A 26,278-nucleotide genomic window follows, 5' to 3' on the forward strand; every position below is an offset into this window, starting at 1 on the left:
TATCTAAAGGCATTCCACCATCCATATCTAAGAAGCTTTTACAGTATCATTAAAACTGCTGTCTGAGACCTCACAATGTGACACTGTTATAACCCATCTCCCTTGTGGTACAGTAAGGACACTGTAATTTAAATGGTGGTACTGCTACATAAGACTACTAATGTCTGGCTTGATTATTAGATTTGCATAAGTTTCCTTTTACCATCATGTCCCATGCAAGTAGATTCTAAGCCATAAGTATTTGTTAAAGAACCTACTTGTAAGGGGCAAGTTGGAAAATGAAAGACTATGAGATGTAAAAATGAAGAAAACATGCTAAAGTCATTGTTAAAAATAAATAGTAGGTTGCGTGAAACTGAATACCCAGAATAGTTTTTAATAGCCTGCAACACATATAGTGAAGGAGACAGCTTTTGACAGATCCTGGGGAGGTTGAATCCTCAAAACAGTCTTGGAATATTTCTTCTGGCCCCTTTTAGAGGGATTTTTATCCAATGTGTGTGTAAGTGTAGAATTGATGGCGAGGACTTGTTTTTTTTCATAAATTTATTGGGAGAGAGCTCCTACACCCCTCTGGATCCACAGGATGAAGTCATGCCCACACATTTAGTTCACTCAATCAGTGCACTTTGTGACAGGTTCTTAAACTCAGTCTCCGTCACTTATAAAGTAGCCATCTGCTCCTTGTGACAACTTAAAAAACTCCTTGTAGTCACAAATCTTTAGAAGGAGCACTATCTCTGTCCAGTCAAAATGATCAATCAAACGGGACTAGAAGGTAATGGTAGTTAAGAAGGATTTCTCAGAGGCTAATGATTCTATTTCATGATTACAACTGTCTGATGTTCAAATTGGCAATTGAAAAAATACACTTCGAACTATTTAACAACTACATTTAATACTCTAGCTAAAATATATATAAATGTGGAAAGCTTTTTTATTGGCTATCATTACATCTCAACAACATGTGAAACCTTCCTCACTTTGTGTAACACTATTAAAGTGTATGACTGGTTGCATGTAAGACTACTGTTGACAAAAATGTTGTCTGACATAAATACTAAGTGCTAATTAATGTTTACAAAAATAAAGTCCTACGTGAAATAGAATTTCTATTATTAAGTCCAGTGGTGCAATATTTGGTTTAAACAACAAGGACACAGTAATTTTGTCAGACAATATTTAGTCCACAGTATTCTAGTACAATACGTCTATGACTACTACATATAAACAATACTCTGAAAATATATTCTACAGACAACAATCTATATCTTACATCAATTTTACCATTTTTCTGCATATGGTTTTAACGGTCTGGTATTCTTTACAAATAAGATTCAATATACATCATTATCATAACCTTCCTATAGCCTGGTCTGCATTATAAAAACTTAATTAGCATAATTAATTAATACATAAATGGCAAATGGTGTTATCTGTACTGAAAACTGTTCACTGATGTTAAAAACAATAGAACATTAGTAGTGTACCTGAATCAAGAATGATGCTACTTTTTCCTTTATCCATAAAACCTGTTTCTGACTCAGCTGCTACAAGTGAAAGTCCTAATGAGTAAGACAAAATCTTTTATTTTTAAATGCAAATATAACATTATTTTTAAACTCTGTTTTATTAAATTTTGTTTGAAAGAACAACAGGTGAAGCAAAAGACAGTGCAGTGCATAACAGTGCGAGACATCATAGTATGTACCCCACCCCAGAGTCAAAGAAGAGGCGTGAAATATACAGCAAACTGAGCAAAGCCAAGTAGTACAACATTGGATACCCCCCAACCTCCCTTGCCAAGAATTCGCTGAGTAACTAATTCCTCATAATACCATAGACACAACAACATAATTATACCACAGTTGGTTGTCACATCTACCGAACCACACAACAACCCAAGCATCAGCCCTCATCTTCAGTGCTGCGATCAGAACTGGACTTCTCCGATCCCAAGAAGTGTTCCAGTAATGTCCCCCAAGCCATTATATCTCTTAGGGCACCCTTCTCCCTACGTGTCATTCTCATATTCTGCTCTTCAGCAGCTCCCCACTCCAGTACATCTCGGGTCCAGAAAGGAATAGTAGGACACCGAACACTCATCCAGCCTATAGCCACTCTACGTCTAGCCAATACCAATGCAAGCTGTGTGAGTCTATGTGGGATACGCTTGCCTTTTGATCTATACATCACACCTAAAAGACAGGTCAGTGGTGTCGCCTCGAGCCCCAATCCAGTGACCCTATCTGTTATCCAGACCACCTTCCGCCATTAGTGTTGCACCTCCCTACAGGACCAAGCCATGTGGAGAAAGGTCGCACCTATCTCCCCACATCTAGGACACCCAACCACCTTTGTCAGGTCAATCTTATTAAGACGGGCAGGCGTGAGATACACACGGTGAACAAAGTTAAAATGTAAGAGCTTAAATCTGTTATTACAGGAGACCGTGCACACCAATGATAGTGCCATATCCCATTCCGCGTCCTCCAAAGGGTCCTCCAGTTCTTGAACCCATGCCCTGCGTGCCACACACTCCAAACCTGGCTGTTCCCCCAGAGCACTTTATAAAAATGGGTAATCAAGTGAGATTCCTTCCCCCAGTTTATCAATTCGTTCAACACCTGTGATGCAGGAGGAGCCATCGGAAATCCAGACCAAATCTCTTGTTGCCACTCTCTCCATCTTAGCGTACTGCAGAAACTGCCCAGGGCTCAGTCCAAACGTATCTTGCACCTCCTGAAAGGAGATAAACTCCCCATTGGGATATAAATCACCCTCTAATAAGCAACCTCCTGCTCTCCAAGGATCCATTGAGATTACAGTGTCCATATTCCTTAAAGGAGCTAAATCTCAGACCTTCAACTCCCTGTCAAATGGAGCACGGTGAATCACTTTCTTGACTGCCTGCTCCCAGATCCATGCAGTGGTTTTAACCAGGTAAGGGACAGTAGCCTCCGAATGATCTCTCATCATCAAGGCATGCACCAATTCCTCTCCTCCCATTATACCCGATAAAAGTAGTTTCTCCCAGTTATCAGACAGAGACATCCACTTTGCAGCATGTTGCAGGTGTGCTGCATAATAATAGTGTCTGATATTCGGAATAGCCAACCCTCCTTCCACCATCTCCCTCTGCAGTGTGGACAAAGCCACTTTACTACGACGCCCAGCCCAGACCAATGAGATCAACAAACTATCCAGCCGTTTGAAAGGTGGAGCCGCTAACGGAAATACAGAGTTCTGCACAAGAGAGGCACCTCGGCAAAAACACCATCTTGGCCACCGCCGCTCTCCTCATAACCGAACATTCCAGACCGGTCACAACCTGCTCAACATTGTGCTTCAAATGCGTCTCCACCATATGAGTGACCCAGATGCCCTGGTATCTAAAACTTTCGATCTCCCACCTGAGCCCCACCCCCGGCAAATCCTCCAACGGAGCACCACTTAAGGACCCCAAGGGAAACAGAAGCGACGTTCTCCTGTTTACCCGAAGCCCAGACATAACCCCGAATTAGTCCAGTAATCGCAACAACAGAGGCACCAAAACTCCCAGCTCCCGTAGATATAACAACGCATCATCAGCATACAGAGAGACAATGTGAGTGACCTGTCCCACCTGCACGCCTCAAGGCGCCAGTTCCCCACAAAGCCAAACCGCCAGTGGCTCCACCCCCAAGGTAAAAAGAAGCGGAGAGAGAGGGCACCCCTGCCTGGTACCCCTCCCAATTATACAGGAGTCAGAGAGCTCCCCGCCCACCCGGACACACGCAGTAGGTGCAGTATACAGCAAACGAACCCAAGAGCAGAAATGAGGGCCAAATCCCATTCCTCGCAGCACCGCCAGTAAGTAGCCCCACTCAACCGTGTCAAACGCCTTCTCTAGGTCCAACGACACCAGTGCTAAGTTTTCCCCAACACCTGTAGTTTCATGCAGGATATGTGTTAAATGACGTAAATTATGAGTCATGCTACATCCAGGTATGAAACCACATTGATCTTCGTGCACCAATCCCTGAATCACTCCACGTAGCCGAGTAGCCAGTATTTTACATAGAAACTTTATATCGCTATTCAGCATGGTAAGCGGGCGATAGGAAGAAGGGTCACAAGGGTCCCCGCCAGGCTTAAGCATTAGACAGATGACGCCCTGACGCATGGCTTCCGGGAGTATACCCAGCACCCGAGCCTCCTCAAACACCTCCAACAACTTCTCTCTCAGCTGAGAGGAAAACGTTTGGTACAGCTCAATTGGGAATCCATCCCCACCCGGAGATTTAGCCTTCGAGAGCACCTCCACAGCCGCCGTCACTTCCTCCACCGTTATCTTGGCATCTAGACTCTCCATATGTTCCGAGTCCAGCCGCGGCAAACACATCTGGTGCAGAAACCCTTCTAAATCAGACTCCGATACTGGTACTCCAGCGCAGGACCTCCCTCCGATTAGTGCCCTGCACACCATAGCGTCCCTGATGCGCCAAATGGGAGGAGATTCAACCTCCCGCTTAAGGATCCACGCTAGTAATTTACCAGACTTATCACCCTCCCTATGAAGGCACTGTCTATATGATCTGAGTGTGACCTTATCTACTGTCTCCCAGCAGCTACTAACCTTCTTATACAATCTGAGCTGCTCTGGGTCTACCTCCCCAGTTAATTCTAGATAATGTTGCATTTCCTCCAGCTCCTCCTCAGAACTGGAAAGCATCCTGCTCCATCTGCTTGCGTACACCACAGACCGTGCCTATACAGACCCCTCTCAACACAGCCTTCAGGGCCTCCCATTCCAACCCCCAATTGTGATCCATATAATCTTCAAGGGCCACAGCTATTTTCTCACAACAGCACGCATCCATCAGAAAATTCGTAGGCATGCGCCAACTGCGTCTCACCTCCATATCAGATCCCCACTGCATTTGCAGCAACACTGGTGCATGATCAGATAAAAACCTCCCCAGATGCCTGACGTCACCCACCTGTGAACGAGTGAGACCACCCAAAAGGAAACGGTCCAGACGACTATATGTATTATGCATCTTAGAGTGACAAGTGTAATCCCTGCTCACCGGATGTAGTTCCCTCCATCCATCCCAGAGCCCCAAATTGTGCATGACCTCCGTGAGAGACCTCATCATCAAAGGCTTGGTACCCAATTTAGACGGATAGCGATCCCTTTCCCCATCAAAAATACAATTATAATCTCTTGCCCATATTAGGGGGTCTCCAACACCCACCCCCAGGACCTCAGGAATATTATCAAAGAACACTCGTCATCCACATTAGGCGCATAGGTATTGAGAACAGTGAGAGGCAACCCGTCGAGCGTGCCCTGCAAGTATATATCTCCCATCTACATCCGCTTGACTGTAGGTATGCACAAATGGGACACCCGGCGCAATCCAGACCATCACACCCCTGGCATAGGAGGAGTAGGACGAGGAGAATACCTGCCCCCGACACTTCTTAGCCAATTTCTGCAACTACTCCTCCGTCAAATGCATCTCCTGGAGACCGGCTATATGAATCTTATGCCGCCTTAGGAAAGAGTGCACCCTGTAACGCATAGTATATGTTTTCAATCCCCTGACATTCCATGTCAGTGTGTTAAGCTGTCTCCCCATGTAAATGGTGGAAAAACCCCATCCCTTGTACTTCTCCTCCCCCCTTCTCCCTCCAGAGTGGAGAAAGCAGTGTAAGCCCACACACCATGTCCCACACTCATCCACGCACTGCTGATACAACCCACAACCACACGCACAAATGCACTAACAAACCCCAACCCCCAGAACCCACCCCGGATAAACTGTAAAACAGCAACCTCAAAACATACTGTAGATCCATGTGTATGTATGCTGCCAGGACAACAGCCTAATCCCCAACAACCCACTCCCTACTACAGCAGTGGAAGTGAACACCCCCATCCCGTTAACAGAAGTCAATGTGCCCAGGAATCTTATCAGTTATAGGCAAGGACAAGAACATTCCCCCCCATCTTATTAATCAGCTCCATGCAATGCCCCCTGACATCCATGCACCTCACAGTGCCCGAGACCCCAGACCGCCCAGAGCGCGCCCCTCAGACACAAGCCCAAACCACCCAGGGCTCCCATTTAGACAGCACTAACAAGGAGCAAACAGTATCAAGTATCAACAGAAACCGATTCCATTTGTGCGTACGATGGCTCAGTACTCTCATTAGTTATCTCAGGCACCACAACAGCCATGGTACCGTCCTGTTGAATTTCAACTCTGCCATTGGAACTGGCAGTTCCCTGTGCAGAGATCTGAGTCTGGCTCTCCCCATGCTTCCTCCAGTCCGTATCATCCACACCAGAAGCACGAGCAGCCACCCTGGTGGGCCTCACAAAGCGTCCCGTGCCTGCCTTGTCCCATATCTCCAACTATCTCCAGACCTCCCCAGGATGTTCAAAGAAGTGTGACTTGCCCCCAGAAAGCACCTTCAGCCACGCCAGGTATAGCAACATATATCTGATATTCATGGCATGCAGCTTCGCCTTCACCTCCAGAAATCCTTTTGTGGAGGTCTGGACTTTGTTTGTGTAGTCCGGATAGATAGAGATCTTGCTATTTTCGAAGACAGCCCTATCAGTCTCTCGGGCAGCCTGCAGGATACTGTCCCTATCTTTATAATTCAAGGGGTGCGCAATGATGGCCCTTGGAGGCACTCCAGGTCTAGAAGGGGAGACCACAAACACCCTAGACAGACCCTCAGGCTTCAGCACATCCGTGATCCATCGTTCTACAAAGCCCTCCTTCGAGGAACCCTCCGCCCACTCTGGAAACCCCAGGAGGCGCACGTTGTTCCTACGGGATCTGCCCTCAGAGTCCTCAAGCCTAGCCTCCAACATCCCGACCATGGAAGTGACCTGTGCCATCCGCTTGTGTAGAGTGGTTACCTCCGTCTGTAGGTCCGCAATAGACCCCTCCGCCACCTTGACCTTATCAGAAACCTTACAAAGGTCCGTCCGAAGAAGGTTTACCTTCACAGCCACAGCCTCAATCTTACCCTTGAGGACCACACAGGAGCCCTGTATTGCAGCCAGTAGCTCAGCGCGAGAGGGCTCCTCTGCTGGGGCGGGCGCTTCCCGAACCCCCTCAGGGCACCCCATACGAGTCTGGCACTGCGACCCCGGGGCAGGCGTAGTATATTGCTCCATAGTTTTCCCTTGTGAGGTAGTGGACTGCCGATGCCTCCCCATCTCACCAACCAGTCAATAACAGTAAATGCAGTTCCACAGTAGCTTATTCCAAGGATGGCAACAGTATATAGTCCAGGGCTACACTCCCAAACAGGGCAGCACAGGATTCAGGTCCCCAAGGGCCCAGAGCAAATAACCATATAGCCAGGTACAGGGGCTCAGAAGGCCTCACCCTACACTCCAATGGGTTCCACAGACAGAGCCGAGAATGCACCCCTCCAGGCAGCTCACCAGCAGGGCATCCCAGCCCTCCTTACCAGAGCTGCAGTCCAATCCACCAGAGATCATCCAGGCCATGCTTCAAAACTGCCAGGCAATCACCCCCTCAGCACCTCCAAATTGCGCCCATCCAGCGCCAATCCGGGCCCCAGCAGGATCAAGGCCCCAAGCCGCAGGAACCTCCCCGGCTCCGTGCGAGGCCCGCGCACGACAGGCCACCGCCCGTGAGATGCGGAAAAACGGCGTCCGCCCAAAAGGACAGATACAAATGCAGGCCCCACCTATCAACATCTGGGGGGGGGCCCGCAGAACAGCCGTCTTCCCCAGGAGTGGGGCAAAAAGTCCGCAGAGGGTGGGGCACAGTGTAGGCCTTCCTGCGCACCATCCAGCCGTGATCCTCGTGGCCCAGCACGGGCCAACCACAAGTACAGAATCTGGGGGAGGGGAGCCCCGAAATGCCACCAAACAGGAGCCGCTGCCCTCAAGGCACCAAACCGTGCCAACGGGGGGGCTCCAAATCCCCCAAGCACAACAGGATCACTTGAAGGATCGGCCGGGACAGCAGAGCTCACTCGGAGCACGTCCCGTCGGCCATCTTGCCAGGCCCGCCCCAATATAACATTTAACATTATCAATGATTGCGTAGATGTTCCCTCGCCATAAATAGTCACTATTATTTTGACAGCATACCAAACATGTCAATTATTGCTAAATAAAAGCATTTATTGCTAAATAAGAGTCTGTATTAACCAAACCAAAATGATAACTACATTCTTTAATCACATTTAAAAAAATACCAATTCAGTTACAAATAATATTTTCAAAGGTTTACAGGAGGTTCAAATGTAATAGTGCCAACACAAGAGCTCACCCTATCTTATCTTGTGTGAGAATACACACTAAAAACACCATAACGTCTCAGAAGTTGCATACCGGAAAGTTGATTTACATCAATCACTTTCATTTCTTTCCAGTGAAAAAATTCCAGGTTTCAAAGTCATATGCCTGATGTTTATGTGCATATAGTGACCGGCACAGACATAACAGGAAGATAAAATGAGCCCCTAGGTTTCCTCCTTACTTTGTGCTCTTTGAAAATATACCATCATCATTTGCCTGGATACAGTGATATCGAGTTTGAGGTTTTTAAAACCAAGCTGAAGAATACCTTGCTTCCACAAACATGCACCATTTTATTTTCAAATAAAAACAACTAAAAGACATGAGTTGCAAAAGCATGTAAAGTCAGATGTCTCTCCTGCTTGGAAGAGACTGAATTCACAGTAGACTGCATCTTACAAATTAAAAACTTTATATCAATTTAAAACACTATTCCATGCCATCTTATCTCCAGTAGCACCCTCAAAGTAATTTTATACAACCTACCCCCACAAACTTTCCTGAAAGCAGGGACCATCATTCCTCAAAATCAAGAGAATTAGGGTCAATGTACAAATAATTTTTGCCATCACAAACGACGATTTCAAAAATGGTCCATTTGTGGCAGCAAAAATGCTGATGCACAAACACCCAAACTGCTATTTTCCAGAATTGCAGGTTGGGTATAGAAATCGCTATTTGAAAGGGACGTGTTCAGGGTGTCCCTTCCAAACAGCCACAGTTTCCTTACCTTAGAATAGATACCCAAGCAATACCATTCCCGGAGGAGGGTCTGCGAACTGATCCTACTGAAAGTACCTGCCTAGAATAAGCAGGTCTAGAACAAGAAAAAAGAGACTGGATGCTCTTAGGAATCAAGGTAAGTAAGAACATACACTACACTAAAAAGCATGGAATAGTGTTACCCATGGCAGTGGGACAACGAAAATGTGTCTGAAGACACCAGAAAATATGAACATAAAAACTACTTGCTCCCATGGTGGGATCTGATCCATGCTCGGCCGGTGCTTGGGGGGCCTCCTACACCAGAGTCAAAAGGCAATGCCACTGAGCTATAGCTCTTTGCCGTAGAAAGTAATTAGTTTAGCCAAATCTGCTCTGTAAAAGCACAGAGAAAAAGGGGGAACCAAAAAAAGAAATTTGTTTAAGACAACAGCAACTATTGGTGTAGAAACCCTTGTCTTAAGAAAAAGCTGCCAGAGATAATAACACCTCTGGAATCATCTATAACATATAACGCACATGGGAGGAATAGAATAATAAGAATAATTGCTTATGCAATGGGAAAAGTGTGTGTGTGTGTATATATATATATATATATATATATATATATATATTATCCAAATGGTCAGAGTCATTTTCTTAAAGGCTCACTCCGCTGCCGGTGCCAGTAACAAAGGAGATCACCCTTGAAAGATATTTTGTGTCCAAAAAGTAATTTACCGCACTCCAAAGTTTCTTTAGGCAGATTTATTGATAAGAATAGCAACCACCAACTCGTTTCAACTCCACTTGAGTCTTGCTCACAGTAAATGAGTTTTTTCATCCCACCCTTAAATAGTGTGATGTCATTGTTACCACCCCATTGCATTCTGGTTATGGTAGTTTGACATTATACAAAAGCATATATGAAAGTGAAATTTAAAAAATAAAATGAAAAATATCACTCAAATTAGAATCCTAAAGTTTAAATAATGTCCAATAAAAAATCTAATTACATTACAATAATTACTTCTATATAAATGAGACTTATAACCAATGTTATTTTCTACATTTTAAATGTTGCCTCTATTTTTGCAATCGCTAAATTTTCATTATGAGAATGTTATACATATACCTACTTGCATATTTATATATATGTATTTCTTTTTATATTCTTAGCATTTTTCATTTTTGGAGGATAGGATTATCACCGATCTTGTCTATTATCAAACCATATATTGCTTATGATGTTATCTCATGTAAATAGAAAAATATAAATCATTTCAGATCTTTCATTGCTGCTTATCACATATTACAACAATTAGTAATCATTAAATGTCGGCTAAGTGCTTTTACAGAATAAATTTCAACATCACCTCAACAATGAAACTGATTATTTAAACATAATAACTATCAGTCCTTCATATCATATTCAATCATATCTGTTCTTACATTAAATTAAGTGTTATATTATCCATATCCTCCCCATTCGAACAATAATTTTATTCCATAATGATTATTTTTCAATTGATAGAAAACTTAGCAATTGCTCAAAAATGATCCAATAATTTGTGATAATCATTCAGTTCAATATTGTACTAATCCCCTCAACTATTCATTGTTGGTATATTTGGTTCATTATAAATGTACAAAAAGTTCTTCATCCACGTTTAACCCAAATGGGATTTTTGTACGGAGTCGAAAGATATACTTGCTTTCAAGTTGTTTCGACAGTAATTTTCTATTTCCTCCACGTTCATTAGTATTTACTTGTGCTAAACCAAAAAATTATATACTTTTCCAATCTGTGGTGTGGCATTTATTATGATGTCTAGCCACTGCATAACTTTGATCCTGATGCTGAATTGCGGTAGTATGTTCCAGTATTCTCTTCTTCAGTGGGCAGATTGTGCTACCCACATATTGAAGTCCACATTCACATTGGATCAAATATACCACAAATTGGCTATTGCAAGTCAATCTTTGTACAATCTGTACTTCATTTCCTTTGTAATCCACAAAAGATTTAATGTTTTTCGCAATTTGACATGCTTTGCACTTGTTACATTTATAGAACCCAGTTACACTTTTGTTTAACCAGTTTGTTTTAGGATGTTCTACATAGTGACTTCTGACCAACATGTCTTTTAAAGATTTTGATCTCCTATAAGTTATTTGTGGTCTTGTTCCAATTATTTGTTTCAAGTCTTGATCACTCCTTAAAATCTTCCAATATCTTTTGAAAATGTTTTCAATTGTCTTACTTTCTTTACTGTATGTTAATATTAGTCACGGTCCCTCATTTTCTTCTTGTTTTTCAGGGATCTTGACTTTAATATCAAACAAAGTTTGCTGACGACTTCTCTTTTTGGCTTTTAATGCTCCCAATTCTACATTCCCTTTAGGGTATCCTCTCTTGAGGAATTGTTGTTTAACATTGCTGAATTGTGTATCCATTTCTGCATCATTAGAACAATTTTGTCTAGTTCTCAGAAATTCCCCAAATGGAATGCGTCTTAATAGTGGTTTAGGGTGAAAGCTTGTACCCAAGTAATATGCTATTCGTAGATTTTCTTTCCTATATAACGGTGTATGCAATTGATTATGTTCCACATATACTTTAATATCTAGAAAATGTATTTGTGTTGAGCTGATGTCAAAGGTAAATTGAAGACCATCAATGTTATCAGTTAGTAATTTAAAATATGATGTAAAGTCTTCCTTAGATCCATTCCATATTATGAAAAGATCATCAATATACCGAAGCCACAAGACAATCCTATTCACATATTCCAGATATTGATCTTGCCATGCTATTTCTCGTTCCCACCATCCCATAGTAAGGTTTGCATAACTTGGAGATAATGAGATTCCCATAGCTGTACCTTGTTTTTGCTTGTATACTTGACGATTAAATAGGAAGACATTGTTTTCGAGACACATTTTCACCATCTCTATCAGCATCAATGAATGATTGGCTTCTTTTATATTTCTCTGTTTCAAAAATATTCTAAGGCATAGAGACCAATTTCATGACAAATTGACGTATACAATGACACCACATCTATGGTTATCAAGAAAAAATCAGGTTGCCACGATATATCTAGTATTGCCTTTAAAAAGTCTCTTGTGTCTTTTATGTATGAACTTAATGAGGCTACCATAGGCCCAAATATTAGTCCACATATCTAGAGATGTTATCAAAGACTGAACCACAAACCGACATAATTGGTCTTCCTGGGGGATTCTTAAGAGTTTTATGAATTTTAGGTAAAAAAAATATATTGTTGGTGTAATTGGAAAATCTTGACTTAGAAATTTCAATTCTTCTGAATTAATCAATAATTCTTGATACCATCACCTTAACTGCATGTTAACCTGACTCAATATTTCTAAAGTATGATTCATATCCAATTTTTGATAATTTTGTATACCATTCAACTGTCACATAGCTTCTTTAACATAGTCACTTGAATTCAAAATGACTATATTACCCCCTTTATCAACTGGTTTTATAATGATTCTGTCATTGCTCATTAGTTGATTAAGAGCTTTTCTTTCCAATTGAGTCATGTTTTTGGCCCCATGATCATGTTTCTGATTTTGTATCATTTCCAATTCAGTTATTACAGCATCATAAAACAAATCCACTTTATTTCCTGGATTAAGAATAGGACAGAATTTGGATTTGGGCTTGAAATGACTATATGTATGCTCATTAGTTGAAATACCCAACTCATTCATGATTTCCATTGTGGTGACTTCCTCGTTCTCCAAATTGTGCATCAATTCATATCATACCTGCACATCTTGTATCTGTTCAGTCAAAAGTTCAGTGTCCGAATGCGCTCTTATTGGTTCCTTATTTTTAATAGGTTGTCTCGCAAAATGTTTGGCTACTTTAATCTTTCTTATGAATTTATACGTTTCAATTTGTGTTTCAACTCTGTCCAGATGATGCTCAGGACAGAAAGAAAGATCTTTATTTAACACTTTATTCTCTTCTTTTGAGAGTTCATAATCTGACAGATTTACCACAAGATTTTTTTCAATATCATTACTTACAGTTATTTCTTCTGTCTGTTGCATAATGGATAGCTTCTTCTTTCCTGTCCCTCTCTGGGTTTTTCTATATTTAATTGTGTGAATCTTGTTCTTGGGTGGCCTCTGCCTTGACTGCGTCCTCGGCCCCTGCCTTTTGATGTTTGTTGGTCTTGATATATATTTTGGATTTCTTCTAATAATGTTGTCTTTATTCTTGATTCACCAATATCTTCACTTTCACTGAACTCAAATTCAGACTCGCTTACAATTTCTGTTGCAATAGAAATAATTACTTTTGAATCTGTTGTATATTTCTGTTTGATCATTTCAAACCTCTTTGCAAATGTCAAGATTGTGCCGTTCTTATAATCATTCTCATCTCTCTGAAATTTCCGTTGTTTTCGTGCCTCAACTTCCAATATATGTTTATCCAGTCTTTCTTCCATTTTTGATCTTAGTTTAGCGATTAAATCTGTACTCTGTAATGTTAACAACTTTTCTTAAATTTTTCTTTACTGAATTTTTTATTGTCTCTACATCTATTTTTGCATATTTAATCAAAATTAGCATCATATTGCGAGAGCAAGTCATACTGTTTTCTCCCCATTTAAGTAATAATTCAGGTTCAATATCAGGATGATTGGGTAACGTGAAAATGCGAAGCCTCCTTGGTACTCTCCCCATTTCAACATATTTTTGTAATGTGATGATTTCCCAGCTTTTTGTGATCTCTTTTCCATAAAGTTTCTCTAGTTGGGAAAATAATTCTTGTACATCACTACATTCTTTTGTCCATTATTCTTTCTCATTATTGGATCATTATGATGTATATTTGCAAAAATAGTCTCTGCTTTCTGAGCTCGTTTTGCTGCTCTCGCTTCCATTCTTTCAACTTCTAAAAACTCAAAAAGTTACTAATAATTATATTCCTATTTTTATGCCGGACTTTGGCCTATTATTTCAGGCTGCATCAATATGATTTTTATTTGTTACATTCACTGTTGTTGTTTTGGCAAATGAATTACTTAACCTTATTCAAGAGAGCGCTCACAGCACAAATATAATCGCAACTGTAGCAAACAAAGGAAATGATTCTGTTTACCTGGAGAGTCCCCTGCGTTGTGTAGCATCCTCCGACCCTCAACTCACGGCGCTCTATCACAGGTATTATATCCTCCAATCAGTGTCTCTTTATTTTTATTGTTTAGCACTTCTCATTGTAGGTATTTTTCACTGCCAGAATTGCATCCTTTTAATTTCTCCTTGAATATATGTTCCAAAGACATGCTTCATTTCTTGTTCCTAACTTGCCAATAATATTATCGCTTCTTTTTTTAAGGAAATATAAACACTTCTTTATTTCACAACGTTTTGTTGCTGTGTCCTTGAATTCACTCGGCTTTTAATTGTATAAAAGTATCTGTTCACATAATGACTCCATTTAAGTGATATCACAGTTTTTAAATTGATGGTGTATGTTTGCTGGAAAAACTGAACCGTTTTTTTCTTTAAAACCAGCTAATATAATGCTCGTACAGCCTCCTGTTTCTTTCACCAAGCCGATTGTGTTTGATTTATGGCTAAGTGGTTGCTTAACTCCGCTTCCTTCTGTGATTATATCATTGAATTTCCTTCAACTTTCAATTAAATGAAGGCATCTTTTAGCTTGACAATTTCATTTCAAAAGCGACGCAGTATCACAGTGGGAGTGTATATTTTTAGAAAAGAACAGAATCCAAACTGTTCTTTTTTTCGCAATGAGCTGATAAAATCCTCTCACAGCCTTGCATTTCTTTGACCATGCTGATCTTGTTTTCAGCTTCGTTGTTTTACGTTCGTTATCAACTTGAAAGTCTGATTCATTTTTCAACATTTACGAGCAGTTTCCTACAGTTCTTACTTCAGCTATACTTCATAATCTTTTGTCAAATATTATTTCCTTTGCCATTGTCAACAAATATTCGAATTAACTTGTATGTGCAGCTTACATATCGGGTGACTTCTTCAAACAATTATAGTTTATCCAAATGGTCAGAGTCATTTTCTTAAAGCACTCAGCTGCCGGTGCCGGTAACAAAGGAGATCACCCTCGAAAGATATTTTGTGTCCAAAATGTAATTTACCGCACTCCAAAGTTTCTTTAGGCAGATTTATTGATAAGAATAGCAACCACCAACGCGTTTCAACTCCACTTGAGTCTTGTTCACGGTAAATTAGTTTTTTTCATACCACCCTTAAATAGTGTGATGTCATGGTTACCGCCCCATTGCATTCTGGTTATGGTAGTTTGAAATTATACAAAAGCATATATGAAAGTGAAATTTAAAAAATAAAATGAAAAATATCACTCAAATTAGAATCCTAAAGTTGAAAGAATGTCCAATAAAAAATCAAATTACATTACAATAATTACTTCTATATAAATGAGACTTATAACAAATGTTATTTTCTACATTTTAAATATGTTGCCTCCTTTTTTGCAATCGCTAAATTTTCATCATGAGAATGTTATACATATACCTACTTGCATATTTTTATATATGTATTTCTTTTTATATTCTTATCATTTTTCATTTTTTGAGGATAGGATTATCAGTGATCTTGTCTTACTCTATTATCAAACCATATATTGCTTATGATGTTATCTCATATGAATAGAAAAATATAAATCATTTCAGATCTTTCATTCCTGCTCATCACATATTACAACAATTATTAATCATTAAATGTCGGCTAGGTGCCTTTACAGAATAAATGTCAACATCACCTCAACAAGGAAACTGATTATTTAAACATAATAACTATCAATCCTTCATATCAGATTCAATCATATCTGTTCTTACATTAAATTAAGCGTTATATTATCCATACCCTCCCCATATATATATACATTTCACCCATAGACCGAGCCGAGTAATCAGAGCAAGTCAGAACTAATATAAGCGGATGGGAGGATGGAAAGTGCAAACAACATCATACACCCTAGTAAAGTCAAGGCTGCTGAAGCATTTAAACCAATTCCAACTGTCTGAGTAGCCCACAATCAGGTCACTAATATCATAAGCGTGAAAGAAGGCAGCAGGTGTGAAAACAAAACCTTGCTGGTAGAGAAAAAACAAGGACACAACTTGAATCTGCAAGAAGTTCAAGGTGAAACACCAAAAGGCCTAAAACAGGTATTCACCATCAACACCCAACAGTAAGTGATATCAGACAGAAGAGGACCTGGCTAATGTACAGAATGAAAGGTAAAATATACAGTCCCATGGGGACAAACCCCCACAAAGTGGAAGTCCGAAAACTAAAAATAAGGTAGTAAAAGCTGAATCAACGAAAGGAGTTGCATCCTATAGAAGGGCAACAATTGTGGATTATAGGAAATCATGTCTCTACAGGAAACAGGAGGCATTAAAATGATCAGAAGGTATAAGACAAAGAACACCAACCAATTTTATTATATTAATATATATGGGCATCTTTCGAAGGAAGTGAGGTATACAGCAAGAGGGACATAGTCCCTTATGAAGTGAGGAACCCTAACAATAACGCAGAAGCTTTACAACTACCCCCGGAGGACTAGAAATAATATGACACCCTGTAGAACAGAATGAAAGGAACCAACCAGGGAGATCATGTCCGAAGGGAGTAACCAATCCCAATTATGAACTAGTCCCAAGAAAGAACCATAATGTTCAGGAACAAAAGCATGAATCCTTCCCTGATCGGGAATAGAATCTTGGCCACAGCAGTGAGAGCGTTGTATCCTAACCACTGGACCCCTAGTGAGTTTTGTGTAAACAACCAGATATCCATCATATAATGGAAGATCGCCATCTACACAGAAGATGGCAACATGATAGCACCTTAAGAAGAAATATGTAGACATCTTGAGGCCCTTACGTGAACTCTTGCAGAAGAGGTGCCTGTAGCAGCAAAGGTACAGGACATTGTCTCTAAGCGACAAGCAAGCATCACACAACTCCTTGTGGTGAAGAGTCTGTATAATGACAAGACCGGCGACACAAGAGAAGAGTGCTGTACAGACTAGGAATGTAGGCAAGATGCCACAAACAAGGAAGACCAGTAGGATACAAAAATGAAGGAAAACCCCATTCAATGGAGAACACAAGAAGGAATTGAATTTGTGTTCCACTGGTGCGGAGAGATCAGCGGCAAAGGCCCATCCTGCTGAGGTATAGCAAAAGCAGCTCACTTTGCAAGGACGCATGGATCCTGAATGGCATTACCCCTTGCCCCACTGGCCCAAGGAGTCATTATTATAAGCTCCTTAAATGGATACTAAAAGTACCACAATGTACCTATTAATACCTATAAGGCACACAGAAAATGTTCTACACAGAGCAGGAAACACACCATACAGGCAACTATCTCTTAGGAATAAAGCCTGTCTTCAGAGAAAAAGAAAAAAACCTGTTTCATCAGGAGTTAAACCCACGTAGGGTCACAAAGAAAATACCTCTTAGATAGCAGGAGTGAAAAGCTGTCATCAACAGCCTTAATAAAGAGTAGTAATACCTGCACAAGGCAGGAATACTGCATCAGGTGCCACAAGAAGGTGGAATGGTGCAGATGAAGCAAAACTCAACGGGAAGTGTAGGACTCCCCTACAGTATGGGTCCATATGTAAAAAGATAATGGGGAGCAGGGGTTACAGGAATAGACATATTTAAGATCTTTCGCCCTGACTGTCCCTAAAATGTTCCAATGCAGAAAAGGCATGTGTGCCGAACAGACGGGTGCCATCGAAAGGCATGTCGTCCAGGGATGTTTGGACAGCCTCTGAAAAGCCAGAGTGGCGCAGCCAAGCATGACGGGGAAGCGCTACCAAATGAACCATGGTTCGACCTACTGAGTCTGTGTTATCAATACCAAATTTTATTTCAAACTTAGCTGCCTCTCATCCATCCTGGAGTGTCTGGGCGAGTTCGCTCTGGGTCTCTTCCGGAAGCAAAGGCAGCAGGTGAGCCACCGAATCCCACAAAGCATGGGAAGCCCTACCCAGAAATCATGCTGTGTTTACTGACTGCAAGGCCGAACTACCTGAGGAGAAAATGTTTCTTCCACAAGTTTCCAGCCATCTGGACTCCTTGTACGGAGGAACGTTAGAGAGGACGCTGGGGTCAGAGGAGGTCGTAGTGGCCTGCACCACAAAACGTCTTGGAGTTGGGTGCCAGTAGAGACAGGCCGAGTCCCCAGGGGCAGGCTGGTGTCTATGCGCTATGGACTGGTCCACAGGAGCCCCCGTAGCGAGCTTATCTGAGCCCCCTAATAACAGGTCATACAGTGCTTCACTATAAGGGGACACAGGCTCTACTCCTGTTTGGCCCTGGTAAAGTACTTTTATTAAGGGGTCAGTAATCACCTCCTCAGAGGGGAGCTGCAAATCTAGAACTGCAGCTGCTCGATTCAGCACCTAAGCGAAGGAGAAGCTCACCTGTGTAGCAAGGCTGTGGGGGAAAAGGACTCAAAGCCCACTAGACTCACCCAGTTCAGTCCCTGTACCCTCTCTAGAGGAGGTTGGACAGTCTCGTACATAGGGTTTCTAAACTCCAGGCCCTCTCCTTCACCTCCAAAAGTCTGTTCCCCATAGGAAAACCAGCAAGGGACTGTTAAGGAGGAGGGAAGGTGCCGAGCCCGACGGCACCACTGTTTACGCACCCGACGTCATCTGGCGTCATTGGAGAGGGTGATCAACTCAGCATCGATCAGCAGCGTTGATGTCTTTATCAGAATCGGCTGTTTGACCTCTAGCTTAATGGGTGGGAACCCCGAGCCAGCACAGATCCATGCATGGATCCAGGGGCCTAATTGATGCTGAACCCACCTTCGTGGGTCTCAAAAGCACACTAGAGGGAGGTATGGCCCGAAGATGGCACAAAGGGAATTAGAGTGATCCCGCATCTGGACCACAGTAGCCCTGGCTCCAGGGAAAGCAGAGAGGCAAGGGGTGGACTACTGCGCCGACTCCTCAATTGAAAGCTGGGGTAAGGAGTCGGAAACACAGAACTTACGAGACAGTGTAGGGGGGGTGCTGCAACTTCAACCGCTTGCGTTTTGATGTCGTATTCTTCGATGTTGAGGGTGACATATGCTCACAGGAACAGCTCCTGGATCGGTCTTGCGAATGCTCTCACGATCTTGAACAAGAAGGATGATGATGTAGGGTCTCCACCACCCACAACACCTTCAGTAGAAGGAGACAGCAGGAACCGCAATCCTCTGAGTCGTGGTGCTCCCTGAGGCACCACATACAAACAGTATGAGGGTTTGTGGCCGACATCTGCCTGCCACACAACCCACCAGGTTTGAACCTCGAGAACATAAGAAAAAAGGGCACACACATTGAGATGGCCCAAAGAAACGGCCAAAGGAACCGCTTTAGATCTGCGTTGGAAGCAAGGAAAAGAAAAAACTAACGTCAGTGCATCGGGAGGGGAATTATATGGACTCCGTCGACGTCCTGTCCGGTGGACGACGTCACTACGGAGTCGACAAGACGCCCTCTTCTGACATGCAGAGGTACTATTGAAAAAATGTCAAGATCCATTCTGGTGGCTGGGGAGAATTCTAAGGTAAGGAATCTGCAACTAGATGTCTCTATCGAAATATAACATATTCCAAAACATTATTTGCAAAAGATAGACCAAACAACCCTTACATGATTTGAAAAAACAACATTCCTCAACTACAAACTGCCCCCCCAACTCATTGTACTACCAACTTACAATATGAGGCCTAATTGACACTTGCACAATCACAATCACAGTCCACATATAGGAAAATCACCCTAATGAGATCCTTTTATTCTTTTTCATATGATCTTGACAACATCAGAACAGGAGAGTCTCACACTTTAAGTAGAAGATATTCCCGAATAACTCCATTAGTCAACAATCTAATTCCCTATCTTCCTGTGACAGTATTCACAAGGTTTCTCTAACTTTTACAAATAAACTTCCAGTAGAACAACAAAATTATTGAAATGTACATCGTAGACTCCCGTTGTAGTGACAAGACTGCTAGATTTTAGGCAGAAGCACCACTGAGTATGGGGAACTAGTCTGATCCCACACCGTGTGACAGCTGGCGGCCTAACCCTTCTGGCTACCCAGCAGCACCTCCTTTCAGTCCCTTTTTGTCCTGGGGTCCTCACCTCATTTGTGATCCCTTTGTTGGAAAACCCTGCAGCTCTTACAGCACACTATTGTTGCTCCTTGCAGGCAAACATGGCTCTGTGCAACTGACTGCTAAGCCACTGTTCTTTCCAAATGCCATTTTCAGCAATATAGTGATCTACCATATCCTGCTGGTGTTTGGAAGAGATGCCTAGAACACGCCCCTTCCAAATACAGAAATGGTTTTCTTTACAGTCCTATTTTAGGAGTCAGCAAAACTTTTCAGACTCCTAAAATAAGAATAGTACATCTGAAAAAAACATTTTCTCAGTTTCAAGCTGCAAATTGGAGCTTTTGTGACCATTGACCATAAGATTGGCAAGTACATCTGGCCCTAGATTACTTTAAAGTGACTGCTGGACTGTAGGAGATAACGAGATGAGGTGTGGAAGGGAGGTTGATGAAAGCTGAGAAACTTGACTGGGTAGCACATTAAAAAAGCATTACTCACCTGAGGAACAGTGGACATTTTCTTTCTTCTTTGTCTTTACACAAGCCATGGGATAGGTCTCCATCTCCTCTTTAATGTTGGATTCTATAATTGGTATGGGGTTCTCGTGTCCTATATGGTAAAATAAACATTATGTATAATTCCAGACTGTTTCCATTCCACATTCCATCTGTACAAGTTAAGATGACTTTTGAAGCATTTGCATTTATCACCTTACGGCTCTTCCACCCACCCACTACATACAGGCACTTGATATAGTGTTCAGATACATACGGAAGTCAAACTACTGATATCTATCAAATAAAGTGTAAATATTAGATCTATTGTTGCACAGTATTAATATCTTTCAATACAGCATCACAATGAACTAACCAAATCTTTCAGGCTTCACCTTAAAAGTTTTTGATGTTAAAATAATTTACGAATGAAAGTATTCAATCAATCTGGACCTATAAAGTGCAGCTAATCACCCGAGAGGGTATTCAGTGCTGAGAACCCTGCTGCTGGGATGGTTCTATTGAGCAACCAGGTCTTGAGTCCTTTCTTGAATTCCAGCAGAGACAATGAGGACCAGAGATGAAGGGGGAGTTTGTTCCTGGACTTCGTAGCGAGGTAGGAGAAGGAGCATCCTCCACTGTTGCTTTGGTGGATGCTGGGGGTGTGAGCGACGGAGAGGGAGGCAGAGCTCAGGTGGCTAGAAGGTTAGTGGAAGTTCAGGCGGTGGTTGATATATGCTGGTCTTTGGCTGTGTAGGGATTTGTAGGTGTGGATATGCATCTTGAATTGACATCGCTTCTGAATAGGGAGCCAGTGGAACTTGTTGAGGTGGGGAGTGATGTGGGTCCTTCTACGGGAGGTCGAGGACTAGTCTGGCCACTGAATTCTGTATGGTCGGCAGTATCATCTGGAGATACGTAGAGTGCGTCAGCCAGCTGGTGACTAGGGCTTGAGTGACTGTTCGTCTGGTGTAGACATGGAGCCCTTTGAAGATCTTACGGAGCATGAAGAGTGAGGAAGCAGGCACAGGAGGCTGTGTTGACCTGGCTTTTCAAGGTGAGCTTGCTGTCCAGGATGATGCCTAGCTTGTGCGCATGGTCTGTCAGAGTGGGTGAGGATCCTAGTTCGGATGGCCACCAGAAGTCGATCCACAAGTAGGTGTTGTTCCCAAATATCAGTACTTCAGTTTTGTTTGTGTTTAGTTTTAAGCAGCTGTCTTTCATCCGGTCAGTGACGCTTGTCATGCACCAGCGAAAGTTGGCCATCGTGGTAGAGGGGTCTTCTAAAAAGCAAGAGGATGATCAGGGTGACATCGGCGTAGGATATGATGTTTAGTCCGTGGGTTCTTGACGATGGGTCATGTAAGTGTTGAACAGTGTGGGGCTGAGGGATGAGACTTGAGGGACGCCCCAATGATGATCTTTGGTTTTGAGGTGAAAGGTGGCAGGCAGATTCAGATATCAGAAATAATTAACAATTATTAGCACTTCACTAAACAAATGCAAGCAAATTAATCATGCATCGATCTTCCTTGAGTTTCAAAGTCACATTGCGGTGGACCCTTCACCAAGAAGTGAAAAACTGCACATTCTCTACCACTTGTTTTCTTTTAATATACTGGAAGGGTATGGAAATTTGTTTTGTTTATCTCTTTACACTGAAAGGGATAGTTCCCTTTTGGTATATGTTTTCCCAGTTTTCAAAGTTTTAAAGCTAAAGCATGAAATCCTAGGTATGGCATGTTTCTGCACTTTTCCATATCTCCCGGTGCGAATAAACCTGCTTACGCTTTGTGCTGCCAGTTTGCTTTAACAGACAAAATACAATAACCACATCCTAAATTTCCACAAGTAGCATGAGATTTATTGTGAGGAACTCAGTATTTTCCACATGACAGAAGGTTACTCATTCAAGGGCACTAGTCCTACTCAGTTCCTTCGAACATTATCCTAGTCACTCTAAATAAACATTAAAGCAGCTGTTCACACCCTCTTCTTTCATACACAGCAAAAGCAGTCTTACCAAGAGAATCTGTATATGAGTCCTTCAGTGTGTTTCCCCTAGGATTATGGGATAATCGCTTGTTGGGTTACTCTGAGCGCTAGATCGAACTCCTTAGAGCACCCTCTGGCTAGTAGCTCTGGGCAGCTCTTAAATGGATTAAAGAAGCATGTGAAGAAAATGGATCTGGGTCTGGGGATTACCACAGAGATTCTAATCCCTCACCCCTTACGGGTACTATTAGCTTTAGCCATCAATGGCCTCAGCCATGATACAACACTAGGAACTAACACACTGGATGCCCGTCGCTGTGGGATCAGCTTCAGGCAGGGTGTTGCCTTAGGCCCTCTAACCCACCATGAGGTTTGCTGAGCTTAGAAGTTCTGTTTCACTGCTGCCCTCCTGCCAGAACAGCTGCTCTCTGTTACCAACCGTACTGAAGGCTGCTTCTGCCAGAGGCGCGGAAAAAGCCCACTTCTGCCTTGTCTTGGACAACCTGGGGCATGTCCTACTCATAAATACCCTCATGGGCACAGATCTTCTACATTAACAGTGCTGTCTAAATCCAGAGGTGATGCCTCAATGCAGTAATAGTTTTACTATAAATGGAATTTAAGAATTGTAGACTATAAATGAAGAATAAACAGCTGTAATAATGTTACTGCGCGTTTTCTCTCCACTTATGTGAGTAATTAAAGCTCTTCTTCTGCAGATGATAATCTCAAGAAAATTACCTTAAGTAATGCAGTGTTAATGTACCTCAGTAATGCAGTATTACTGTATTACTAGTGATCAGCAGAAAATTGGAAATGTGCAGGTATATGATTACAGCACACTATACCCAATTCCACGTCATTCTAAACAAGGACCATTATGATTATACATTATGTGTCAACTAGACAATGGCTCGCTCTTGTGTGGGGGGAAAAAGCTTTGAAAGCTGCTTTGTTCAAACTACATGATCGTGAAGCTCCACACACACACACACCCATATATATATATATATATATATATATATATATACACAGAACATTCAGTAATGCAGGATGCTGAAGCCTAAGCCCCTGAACCGTGGCCACTATAAATGTAAAACCATTTGTCTATAAGACAAAGCAATCCAGTGTGCACTTTACAGAAAAAGGGTATAACAAAAATTCAAACTGTGGCAGGTCCTTTGAGCATTTGACTATGGATTGGTGTATAAAATTATAACAATCTGCTGAATATCGATGAGACACAATATCGAGGACAAAGTATTGAAAAGAAAATGTCAACAGATAACTAAGGATCTGATTTAGATGTTGGCGGTAACCATTCCACTGTCGCTATTTCGTCAGATTTCCCGCCCGCCGGATTGGTGGTCCACTTGCCCTATTTAGATGTTGGCAGGACCATAGATGAAAGACTGCCACAATCCCACTGACTCTGCCATTCTTAGGATTCCGTGTAGACGGAGTAATGGGAAACAGTGGCTGGTGGTGGGACTGCACCCACTGTCCCTGCTGAGCAGATTCCGATCTGCCTTCCCGCCAGGCCAACTGTGGTGGGAAAACCTCAAACCCAAAGCTGGAGGATTGGGTGAGGAAGGAGTTGAAAACCTTCCTCTCCCTCGGTTTCTATTACCTTTTCCACAGGAACACGACTGGAGGACCCTGCCAATGCTACTGACACATGAGCACTAAGGACATCGACCCCATTGTTGTCGAACACGAAGGAGACCAATACATGGGACATGAAGGGGTGATGCTTTTCCGTCAAATGTGACCCGACCTACTGTCAACCTACATGAAAGTATGTTTTTATTTTTTTTCTTTGGGTTGGAATATGTGTTGACATAGGTAGTCGCATACATTGTATGCAACACACCCATATCAACACATATATCTAATGGGACACTCCCCCCTCTGTCGCTAAACAGCCACCGTCACACCGCCAGTACATTGGGAACATCTAAATCAGGTTGGCGGTACACCTCACGGCAATGGAGTCCAATCAACCAGCAATGGGAAACTACTGCTGCAGAGGTTTGTTTCCCAACAGCTAACATCTAAATACAGTGGGTGGGAGACCGCTGACGTGACGGTCTTTTCTAGTCTGCTGCCAATGCACTTTGGCAGTAATACCGCCAACATCTAATTCAGGCCCTAAATCTAGATTTGCTATACCTAACTCCATGGTACTGTATACCTATGTGGCACATATACCATCAAGGTATGAAGGTGGAATTATAAATCTGTACCTTCCTACATACACTTACTGTTCGATATTTTGTCCCTCTAAATTCTGTCCTCCATATACTTGTGCAATAATATTCTGGGGAGTTGATATCCAGTAGTACAATCAATAACAAAAGATCACTTCTTTGCTCATAAAGCCTGGGAGGACTTTAGAAGGTTAGGATGAGCATGCAGAGCTGTATCGTCAGCAAATAACTTCAAGAGCTTGCATTTTTGGCATGCATAAATAATTGACACCAAGTTTATAATCAGCAAAGGTGTTGGGTTTAAAACATGTACAAGTCATTTTTGAAAGAATAACTTTTAAATGCTAGATTGCGATGGGAGAACGCAGTTGAAGAGATATCCTTTGACACATTTGGTCTGAAAAATATTTTAAGTTCCAGTCCAGACACTGTAAATGATGGTAAGCTTGACACCACATAGGAACATAACATCTGGCCAAATGGGACACAAAGGGCAGAACTGTGCCCAGAGAGCAGGTCCTCAAATCTTTTTCCAGTGCCAAAATTTGAAAGCATTTGACTTGCTGTTATAGCATTCTAGTTTCCTGAGCAAGAGAAACATTTATTTATTTTGAACTGACTTTCCTGGATGACTAAAAGTTAGAACCTCGCAGTTCAGGCTACCACACAAATAAATGGAAGGTAAGGGTGATAAACCATATTCCTTTGTTGATACAGTAACTCTGGCAAAAGAAGCAGTGGAATCAGATCATTCTCCAACAGGCTCAGGACAACTAAGACCCAAATTCTGTTTGATGCAGAGAGAGCTGCACTGGCACCTGTAAACCATGCATGGGATTAAGTCTCTATTTAGATCTTGATCTCAACCATGGTGCGTGCGTGTGCTTCTAGGTAACTAAATACAAGGCAGGTCGGAGGATGGATTTCTGCCAATGAGATAGCAGAAAGCATGACTCTTCTGTAGCTGTGGCCTGACAATGTCTATTATGACTTCAGCAGGAGTCGTGCAAACCCTCTAGCTCCTTCAGCCTATTGCTCCATTCATGCTGCAAAGGCGTTTGACAAAGTGTCCTGAAACTGCTTATAGAAAGCTTGTAGATAATTAGTGTAAAGGAAGATGAAGTAAAGGTCATCCAAACCATCACCAAAAAAACAAGGGCATTTTCTAATTGTGGTCAATAAATACATTTCTGAAGCATTTAACCCGCTCAAGTACTAAGGGGCCTATTACCCCACCCTTTTTTTTAAACATGTTTCAGTTTGCAATTATGGCTTCCCAACTGTTTTCCAAAAATTATATTCATGTCAAATTTTCCCTCATGTAGGAAATTGCTAAAAT

The 26,278-nt window shown here is 42.1% G+C and overlaps 1 protein-coding gene across 3 annotated transcripts in view; it reads right to left on the reverse strand.

Annotated features, from left to right (window-relative positions):
- Positions 1-26,278, reverse strand: part of LOC138298515 (zinc finger protein 718-like) — a 99,552-nt gene that overhangs the window by 43,782 nt on the left and 29,492 nt on the right. For all 3 annotated transcript variants that reach the window (XM_069236883.1, XM_069236882.1, XM_069236881.1), the window contains 2 exons: positions 20,739-20,849; positions 1,491-1,565 (listed from right to left, as the gene is read on the reverse strand). In XM_069236883.1, coding sequence (XP_069092984.1) covers positions 1,491-1,565; positions 20,739-20,849 — 186 coding nt within the window. The remainder of the gene's footprint in view (positions 1-1,490; positions 1,566-20,738; positions 20,850-26,278) is intronic.

Source organism: Pleurodeles waltl, chromosome 1_2 (genome assembly GCF_031143425.1).
Source record: "Pleurodeles waltl isolate 20211129_DDA chromosome 1_2, aPleWal1.hap1.20221129, whole genome shotgun sequence".
NCBI lineage: Eukaryota > Metazoa > Chordata > Amphibia > Caudata > Salamandridae > Pleurodeles > Pleurodeles waltl.